This window comes from Ooceraea biroi, chromosome 1 (assembly GCF_003672135.1).
Source record: "Ooceraea biroi isolate clonal line C1 chromosome 1, Obir_v5.4, whole genome shotgun sequence".
In the NCBI taxonomy this organism is placed as follows: Eukaryota; Metazoa; Arthropoda; class Insecta; order Hymenoptera; family Formicidae; genus Ooceraea; species Ooceraea biroi.
In genome coordinates this window covers 6,881,838-6,893,140 of record NC_039506.1, presented here as the reverse complement: position 1 = coordinate 6,893,140, position 11,303 = coordinate 6,881,838, and the positions used below count along the sequence as shown (strand labels likewise).

General features: G+C 35.0%; 1 protein-coding gene across 1 annotated transcript; it reads right to left on the bottom strand.

The window, feature by feature from the left end:
* Positions 1 to 69: 69 nt before the first annotated feature.
* Positions 70 to 6,656, bottom strand: LOC113562173 (pro-neuropeptide Y-like). Its single transcript, XM_026970596.1, is given in 4 exon segments — positions 70 to 826; positions 1,193 to 1,268; positions 1,271 to 1,416; positions 6,597 to 6,656. Coding segments are annotated over 3 exon segments (342 nt in total). The 5' UTR covers positions 1,386 to 1,416; positions 6,597 to 6,656; the 3' UTR covers positions 70 to 675.
* Between the last annotated feature and the right edge of the window lie 4,647 nt (positions 6,657 to 11,303).

Genomic DNA, 11,303 nt, shown 5'->3' with positions numbered 1-11,303 from the left:
TACCAAGAGCTAACGAATGGCAGTTATTATTCAATCAGTTATTATTTATCTATCAAAGTAAATGTCTTAGTGCAATATAGATTTATTATAGTTCTTAATTATTGTTAACGAAGAATTTATACATACCAAATTAAAAGGGAGTTACAATTGCGCTAATCTAGATTCATATCACATAATTTATAGGAGTCTTCTTATCTCAAGCATTATTAATTTAAATATATTAGCCATTTTTCGATTTAAATGTCTCCATGTTTCTCGATACTTTGCATTTCTGTATCATCTTCATGAACTCATTATCTTTAAAAAATGTTCTATGGTACTTAAGTGTCTCTGACCAATTGAATAATAATACGTATTATTATTATTAATATATATAATATGTATATATATATTAACATATAATATATAAATTGTGTATTTATATATATTTTATACTATATACAACAAATACTATAAAAGAATATAAATTAAATTTAACATTGATAAACGCTTCTTTCGATTCCTCCTAAACATCGAGACGGGGAGAGATAACATCTTTGATATATTTCAATGGAAATTAGGGAGAGTAAAAGGGAAAACGCTATGAAATTTATTGTACATTGTCCAAGTATTTGTCAATTACATTCGGATGAGAGCCAGGTCGTGTAGCGACGTGTACTTGTCAGCATCCAAACTCTAGAAGTCATTAAACGGGACTGGCTCTTTGTTCTGTCTGATCCTATCCCGTCTTCGCTGTTCATTTTGCCGTTGTGCATTGTCCAGGATCATCCTAAATATTTCCCAAATAGTATTCTCCGAGATTGGTGGATCATTTCGCTTTCCAAACCTGTATGATGTGTATATATAATTATTAAATTACTAAATGTTTTTAATTTTAACATTCTATCCGATTTTATATTTTCATAATTATATGATTAAACTAATGTTAAATTTTATATCCGATTAATTTTATATAATTTTAATTATATTTTATTTAATCGTAATAATTCTCTATTAATAACTTCATGTGAAATTGCTTTAGTCTGAAACATAACTATTATTTGTTTCATTTACTATTATCATATACACCGTATATTAATTTAATAATTATTTGTTAAACAATGTTATTATTTGGTTTGATTTGTATCACGAAAGATAGACACATGTCTATCTTTTCGTCAAACAACGCTCTCTTTCAATATAGAATCATTACCTTGCTGTTCCTGTCATGGAATAATACTCTCGAACAAGATCGAGATATCGCTTCAATTCTTCGGAATTAGCAATTACTTTGGTCTCGTCGATCTAGCCATGGATTCCGGCTCGGCACATGCGATGACAGTTCCCACAATGGCGATCAACAGTAAGCAACAAAGAAAACGAGCTGCACTCATCTCTGTCCGCATTTTGAACGGCTTGAGGTAGCAGTCTCGGTTGCTGCAAAGACACAATGAAGCTTATATGCATGAAGACAAGCTGGGAAAGAAATAACGTGGCTTTAAACTTCATGTGTGTGATTATCCTGCGGAAAGAGAACGCTGAGAATCGTTTTTCTTTTTTCGCCATGACGAAACTTGCCGCCGATCCGCCCATCAAAGGAATACAATCAAAAGTTTCTTAACGTAATACTCTTCAGAAAGTGGCAAAACTTCTATCTGGGATGATCAGGCATCGCGGACTTCCTCACTCGCTTCGGCGTAACCTTCCGAAAGCCGTAAGAAAACTGCGTTGGGGTGATTGAGCGCGAACGATATTTGTAATAATGTACAACTGAAAACTAACGCCATTAACTTTTTAGTTAGAGAAATTGTTATGAGAAATGCTCCTTTGAGAATGCTCTGTGCGCCGATCCTTGCAATGCTCCTCAAATTGTAAGAAAGTTGCGTACTTACGTAGTTCTCCATCCATCTCACTCAGGAATCTTATATAACTAAAGCTAAATTTAGTCATTACTATGTACAAATCAATTTAATGTTATTATTGTGTTATTATATATGTGTACTTTATGTGCTTTGTACGTTGGGTTGATCCTAAAATTCTTTAAATTAAGTATTAAGTATAAGATCCCTTATACTTAATGTGTAAATATGTATTAAGTATTGCAGTTAAATTGTAAATATGTGTAATAATGTGCTACTTTATCATAATATTAAATACATATGCTGTTATTCTCGGAAATTATGCATATAGAATATTCAATAATATTTACAAATATGGCAGCTGCAATAAGCTATTATATAGGTGCACGATTACATGGCAATCATATTTGGTGCAAAGTAATTCGGTGCTTTTCTCCTGAGTTGAATCTTCATTTACTTTTTTTTTAAAAGGAATTGTCAGCTTCATTGATAAATAAAGAATAGTATTAGAAAATGATGGCAAATAGTTCAAAGATTGACATATTTTTTTCTCATAAAATCTGAATTTCTTCAAAAAGGCATTGAGTTATTATGCACACCTACTTACACATTTCTGATAGCCTCTTTATTTTGTAAAGTTAAGTTGCGGAATATTATTATTATTTTAACAAAAAAATATAAAAATTCAAAATTAAGATGTGATAAAATTTGGATTATGGAAATTAGTTGAAGAGATTAAAGGAATAATATACAGACAGAAATATTACAACAAAGTTAGCCAAAATACACAATAGTGGAAAGTGGAATTCGCAGAAACATGAAGTTGCGTAGAACCTGTTGCGTCGTCACTTTATCGATAATGGAAGGAATCCGTGGAGAATATTGGACCGTTTGTAACCGATTATCGTAATACAGTCGATTGATGGATCCGAACTTATAATACTCCATCCCCATCGAAGATATACGGAGCACCGAAACTTTTGCGTATCACCGATATAATTGAGTATTAATGACATCATCAATATCAAATGCGAAATCAAGAGTTGTGGGTTCGAGAGGTCGATCGTTATTTTCGGAGTTCGAAAAAGTGTCAGATGAGTTTGTACATACTTGTCGCAAGTGCTTTGAAATTAGATATCGAAATGTAATCGACGCGAGGAAAGATGTTTTCCCCAGTTTTTTTGTCGTGCTATGTGCTCTTGAATTTAGCGTATTTCTTGATTGTTCTTTGAAACGGAATGCGTCACGATCAGCTGTAATGCTTTATCTTTGAAGAGCCACGTGCTCTTAGAGATACCTTCGTGAGCTTCGAATTAAATGCGAGACGAGAATCAGTATACGTGCTCGATTTTTTTTTAAAGAATGTAAGAGATTCTATTTTTACTGCATGTCGGACATGAATTGCGATGACGTAACTCCTTCACATATTTCGCATATCTTCACGTCTTTCGAATATAGAGCGATAAAGGCGCAAGATATTATAAATTGCGGCACATGTAGAAACGCGAAGGTTTTATTACGATATTATACATAAGATATTGATGCTTTACACTTCTGTTACTTCCGTTTGCACAAATACTCTTCTTCATAAAATGTCACAAGTGTATGATATGTAAAATTATAATATAATCGTTTACAATTACAAAAGATTTTTCTTTTGCTGTATTAAATGTACAATCAGTGCAGCAAAAGAAAAACCTTTTATAATTGTAGACTGTTGTATAATTGTGTAATGTTGTATCATAATTTTATGCAGCAATGATACATAGATGAAGTAAAGTCGAAGTAGATGTACCGAAAATGAAAGACACGGCAAACGTGTTGAAGATGACAATAACGATTTCCATGTTTAATGGTTAGTCGGTCGACACGTGCAACTGAATGAAAATATCCGTCATTGTTTGTCGGCGTTGTATAACTGTAAGACATTTGTTATACGGCGTGAATGAATACAACTCGTCTTACAACGAGGCGTAAGTATACGAAGACGTAAGTTTCAATTTTGATACCGTCACTGCGTCGATGTTACGATGATGACGATTCGCATCAAGTACGCCTTCTCGTGGGATTCTGCAAGTTGTAATTATCTTACGATTCGTGCGAGCGATCATAGCAAGAACGCGAAATGAAATATTACGTTATTAATGAATAATGATAATGAGACTAAACCTGGTATTTTGAGCAGAACGTTACGTCACTGTCAGTTTCAGAAATACATAAAGCTCGCGAGTAAACAAGCTATATCTAGAATTTCGTCACTAAGCAATTATATAATTTATTTTATTTATTACGATTAATTTTCATATGATAAAAAAATTAATTTTAAGTTTCTTCTACACTCAAATTTCCTCAAGATCTCAATTTTTAAATAATAGCGACTATAAAAAATTTTATAATCTTGTACTTTTATAAAAGCATATAGCATGTATAATATTCTGTTCATTTCTTTGATTTCTTCTTCGACGCTTAATGCGCAAGGATCAATAAGTCACGATATTTTTTTCTTTACTCGTTTCTGTGATCATCGTTCTTGTAATATTGCCATCTTGATTATGTTAAAATATTGTATGGACTTTGTCAATGGTATCGGGGTCATCTCCAAACACTCAAAACGATTTCCTGAAATGTCGGAAGCGCACAAATCCTAGAGACAATCTATTCGCGTTACGACCCCACGTCCGGTACTTAGATCGCAATTAATTACGTGACTTTTACGGGCATCTAAAATGACGATATTACCTACCGGATGTCAAACGTGTCTCGAGTTCATAGCACGAGGCGTTTTTCATAAGATGGAGGAACATGCCGAATCGACCATCTTCTCGCCTTAGAGCAACTAACAGGCTAAAAGAATACACATCGTTAGCTTGCGAAGCGTCGCGTTAAAGCTCCCGTCGTTGGCTCAATGATCCACCCAGTAAATCTGTTTAAAGGATAGACGAAATTCCACTGTGTAATTAATCCCGCGATTTTCATATCTAAAATATTAAAAATGTACAATTTAAATAATCTGCTAATCTAGCGAAAAGCGATGTGTGTTCTTACACATTTTATCTTAATTAAAGGAAATATTATAATTTTTTACAACAGACAGAGATTTCAGGAATAAAACATTGGCATTCCTTCGAAAAAAAACCAATTCATTAAATTTAAAGAGATGTTATTGAGAGAAAATATAATCCTTTCAAAAATCGTAAGACTATGAGATTATATTTTAGAAATTCGATTTTTTAATTTCTACACATACACATACATCTATACACTTTTTCCTTGAGGTGTTTAACCGCGACGTTGATCATAAACCGCCGGAACAATCAAGAGTTCCTTAGACTGTAAATGACAAGGGATAAGGCGTAAGATCACTTTTAATTTACTTGTTGAATCGGCTCGGTGGTGACAGGCTGGCGCAATCCGTCGGAATAAATTCGTTAAGAAATTAACCTGCCGCGTACGAAACGCGAAATGACAAGATGCCGCGCGAGGCAATTTCGCTGAATATGCAAAATTCATTGCGCCGCATCCTAATGCATGCGATTATATACTCGGGACACAGGAAGGCTGCGGCCGATTACGACGATAACGAAGCTATCGAGTCGATCATGGAACTCGATTTTCAGACGCGTTTCTCTGTGATGATGGCACATTCGTTACACGCCTGATTATCACCCGATCAAATCTGTTCCACGATGCCTTTCGAAATCCTTAGAAGAAAAGTTCGGAGTACATAGCTATACGATTGCTGGCAATGATCTCCATTGACGTATGTAAAACTTAGATTTGCTACAGATCACAGGGGATCTGCTTTCAAAGAACTTTTTTGACGGTAATCCCGCGTGATACGAGTGTCTTATAACGCATACTGCTTCATAAAAATATAATATGTAACTTGGACTAAACTCTTTGCGGCTTGGACATGTACACATGTATTAACTCAGTGTATCCACAATAATCTACGATTAGGAACAATTAACAATAATATTCAATAACAATCAACAACGGAACAGTCAATAACGGAACAAAGTAAGAAAATAAGAATATAAGACAAGAAGGATGCAGAACATAAAGATATTTTAAATAGATTTCGAATAAGAAAAAAAGAATGAGTGTGCATTCTTATGGCATCAAAATTATTTACTTTGATTTAATTTAATTTATTTATCATATATTTTAATAGCCGAAGTTAACCGGAAGTTAATCGTAAAGTAGTTGTTACGTGTTTTAAATATCGTTCAGCCTTTACGCTTAGACTTTATCGCACATAAATAAATATTATTAAATAATTATAACTGCATTTAATTTCAATTTGAGAAAGACACAATATTAATTTTTTTATTGTCTGATAATAATCTTCTTCATTCAATTTTACATAATACTATACATTTTCAAAATTATAAAGCAGTTATTTCTCGATTATTAATCTTTAATGAATTTTAAAAAAATTTAAATTTGATTAATATCACATATTTAATTGATTGTTATCAACACTTATAACAGAAATAATAATTGTAACAAAATTCGTTAAAAACATTGCATCCAGTAACTATGTAAGCAATTAAAAAACATTCTGAAAAGAATAACTTGCAGAAATTGCTTCAACATAATTTAAATAATTTATTATATTAAGAATGTAATTTTCTAAACTTGATCTGCCAAATATAATATTTTCTTCGTATTTTCGAATCAATCACAAATTAAATAACACAACCGTCCAAATTTGCCTACTTTAAACAATGGAAGTTTAGAATTCTTCGTACTCACCGATTAAATCTCCCTGACGATCGGATCGTAGATCGAATGGCAAACCGCGAATAAGGGGAAGATCGGCTTAAGAGCAATCCGAGTCCGTCTGATAGACGATTTCTTCCTCACCTGTCGGCAGCTTTCTGGTATATCTTCCTGACGTACCGGCGAACGTTTCAGTAGTTCGGATCGGTCGCTGAGCGCCGACAGCAGTATATATACCTGTGAGAGCACCCTCCGACGCATCCCTCGGCTGCAACCCGTAGCCATCCTCGAAGTCCAACCCCACCAGTTTACCCTCGTACTTGTGGCTTCTTGTGTGAATCTTTCTTTCGTGGATCCCTCGCACTCTTGCGAGGATTTCGAGATCTTGTGCTCATGATTTTCTTTTTTTTCGAGAAGAAAGTGATCGCTTCTCTCACTCTGATGTGAATACATTAGTAACTTACCGGAAATTAATGCAGAAAATAATAAAATTTGGATTGATTTATCTTTATTACTTATACGGGATATATTTCTATCGTTGTTCTTTTTATAATAGTTTGCTGCCGGTGAAAAATTATGAAAGTTGTATATTTTTGTATTAAAATTGAAGGATCATTATTTTCTCCCACAATCAAATATTTTCTTTGATACTCCGAGATGTGAATACAACAATGACAAGAAAATTCGTGAGCTCGTATTTTGAGTGAACATTGAAAGGACGGACGGAAAATTTGATGCTCTTATTATAACAGCTAATCAAATCAAATATTATTACAATAAATTAAAATTAGATACAACCGAATTTTATACGAAAATATTAAAACCGCATCTGTCACGAGGCGATGTTATCTCGAATAATCTAAATAGATATGTATGCATATGTTAAATACTTTGATCAGACGGAGACATTTAAAAATATTTTTAATCATTATCAATCTTACTATCAATCCAGCAGATACTAGATCATGGCGATATATATGCAGCACAGCTTTCGCTTTAATCCTATTATTCAAATTTTCTCGGCGAGCTGTCTGTTCCGTCCAATCCATGTCGCAATCTGATAATGAAATATCCTCTATACATAAAGGTTCGATTCATATCCACCCACCGGCTTATATCAACGGTTACAATATGGGTCAGGCGGATATCCACTTTGAAAAGTTTGAAAGAAACGTATCCGGCACTATGCAATCACCAATCTCACATGATCGTCGATCGTTGTTAAGTATCCGTTAGTTCTCCAACTTTTGAGTGGTGATAACGACACGCGCAGATTTACACATGTCGCGAGACAGAAGGATAACAGATAGTGAGAATGATGGAAAAAAGAAGGAAAAGGAAAACGAAAGAGTAACCGGGAGAAAAAAACATAATCCTTTAAATGTGTGGGCTGACAGATCGTGACGAACATACCGACAAATATGGCCAGTAAGAACTCGACCTGTGGCTTCAAATCGGCTGAATCGGGGGATGAAGCGTGAAACATTGTTAATAAGAGGACACCTATGGCGCGAGGATTCGCCGTTATCCATTTTCGTTACCGCAAACTCCGTTAATCCGCCAATATTGATTGCTTTAATTTGTTTTACTTTGACTTCCAGGTTAAACATGTAATTCAGAGAAGTCTATCTATCTATCATACGTATCATAAATCAGGAGAACTGAAGCTTTGCGATGAAAACTATTTGACGGATATTAATATTTAAAACTATAAACGTTGTGCAAATATACTATTTATAAACGTTATAGAAATCGACGCCTACGAGAATCGAGAGTTGAATGTGTGTTGTAGATATCAAACTGTATATTCCAATGGCATATGTGCGTATTTGATTATTTTATCTCGCTTTCAGGGATGAAACGATATCGATAAGATTTTAGTACTTCTCAAAATTTCTCAAATTATCGACGAAATCGATATTATTAATTTAATAAAAAATATTTTTCTGAATTTTGGTTAAATAAGAACATTTAAAACCATTCTTCTGATGCAGTTAAAAATAATTAATAAATATATAAATTATACATTTTCTATCTAAATTTATCATTACGATTTAAAATATTCCTGCAAAACTTTGCATCATTCTGATTATCAATATACTTTTTCCATTGCATATTATTGTCAATGAGATTCTACGTGTCAAACTACATCTTACACAAATCTCGCTAACCCTCACACAATATAGTCCTCGCATAAATAATTCCAAGGAATAGCCAAAACAGAGAGAAAGAAAACCCAGATCATCATCAACTCACCCTTAATTTGACGCGGATTGAGAAGCACTGCGTGATAAGAGAACGGCGCATTTACGAGGCTCCTGTTAAGCCTTCTCGATATATTCTTCCCCGTGTTTTCAACGATTCCTTTATTTTATCCACTCCTCGTCCCCGCATGTACGTTTCCGCCGTGCTTATCGTTGCCCTTGATTTATAACATCAGTCGAATGGTTTTGCGGTAGTTCCGCTCCACATTTCTCTCACGCACATACTGGCACATGCAGGCACCCCCGAAACGATCATTGATAGACTTTCGTACTATATAACTATGTCATTATGATACATCGTCTGCTCCATAGGATCGTAGAGACACGGCCGACCAGCAAGATCAAGAATCTACCTAGAAGATGCATCAAAAGGACATAAGATCGGTCTTCATTTGACTGTTACTTGATGGCGGTTTGGCGCGGTGGAGAAAACCCTCCTTTTCTCAACAAAAATCGTCCTTCACCACGTGCGAAGAACGTCATTGCGTGGGTGTTCGCCGCGTTCGTGCTCGTGAAACAGGCTTAAGTCATCCCGATTTAAGTTCCCAGGGTTGCTTACATCCTTCGAGGTGAATAAGAAGGGATGAGGAACGATGAGATTACCGGGATGCGGAATTAATGGGTTACGTTTGAGGAGCATACTTCTGTTGTTCCGATTGCAGTTTAGCGGATTGTGGTTGTTGTAGTATCTGATTCGAGCTAACAAGTACGCGTTTTCGCTGTTCGCGTGTAAGGTACGTTTAAAATAGATTTCGCGCACTTGGGGAGTCATTCCACGGGAAAGTTGTAAAGAAGTTGAACGGCAGAAGCGTTAATTCAACCGACGTAGTTACAACAACCGGTTCCGTAAAGCGCGGATTATAGTTATTGCAAACTTGGAAAGAAGCTTGTACTGGTGAGCAAGACCTGGATGGCGATGCACTTGTGCGTGTAATTTAAATAAGAAGGTAACAATTCGGTACGGAAAACTTAGCACAGAAATAATTTGTTAAATACTTCTAATATAATAATATATTGTATATATATATAACAATATTTATTTATAAAATTATAGTATCATGATATAAATCTCCAATTTTCTTTATAAAAATGATTGTTTATACTGTACATGACAATTAAATTAATTAATATTAATTTCTCTGCTCCTATTTTATTTTTAGATTCACGTATTTACTGAAATGGCTATTGTTATCTAAAAGTTTAATACTTTTTTATATTATTTTATATCCTGAACATTTTAACTAGACAATTCCATTTAAAAGTCTGAATTGCGTTTTAAATGTAATGCTGAGGATCGCCCTGTGTGTGTTAGCTCTATAGGTAAAGACTTACCTGGTGCAGGTACATTGTAGATATACATAGACAATGGATATACTAATACTAATTTATTCATTAAATTTGTTCATCAATACAGTATTTAAAAGATAAAAAAATGACAAGCAATATTATTATATCAAACATCGTAAAAATAGATATTTTTGATCTATATATTATATAATTATCAATATACCTAATATTGCGATATAATTACGTTTTACAACTTTATATAATAATAGACAATTGTCATATTCATAAAAATTGCTTCACGAAAGATATTCTCATTTTTCGGAGTTGCTCAACTTTCTTTATAAAATGAATCTTAAACAAGATTTTTAAAATTACGAACTTGGAGAGACCTGCGTTGGATAAAATGATTACCTAAAACCATTTAACATAAATGGAAAATTTCGTTAAAACTTACTGTCTGATACAAGTTGCTTGTTATTATAAAGAATTGAATTACTGATACTAATGATACATACTGAGAGATTCCCAGATCCAGAGAGATACCGAAATGATTTCAAAGATCGTCTCGAGTCAGGTAGATCTCAACCGCATTATTATCCCAATTATCGCGTTGCTGTCTAAAATCGCGAACACACGAACGGACCACCGGCATTCGCCTTCGTTAACCATGATCCCGTCTTGTTCATTCGACGAAGTCGTATATCGAAGGAAAAAGAAAAACATCGCTATCCCCTAATGAACATCACGAATCCGAGCGACGATCGGAAAGAGGAAATAATAATAAAAAAACGAAGAAAACGAAAAAAGAAGGAAAGAACGGAGGTAAAGGAGGCACCGTCGATGATACGAACAACCGTCCGCCGCCGACCTGCGAACGGCGACAACGAGGTCGTAGTAGGGGAAAGAGACGAGCGAAACCGCCAGGGTGAGGGAACAACGTGCATGCAGGAGAAGGAAGTCCGATGGTGGCGGCAGAAGAGGGAACCACCGCAACAGGTAGAACGAAGAGGGAGGAGGGTAGAAGGGTACGGGGAGAGAAGGAGGTCTCGGGACGTTCCGAACGCGCGAGGGAGACGAAGAGGAACGCGCGAGAGAACGGTCATTGCCACCACCTCACCTCGAGTCGGAGCCCGCACGCTAGAGTCTTCGTCGGCACGAAAACCGCCGACCCCGGCACGATCTACCGTCC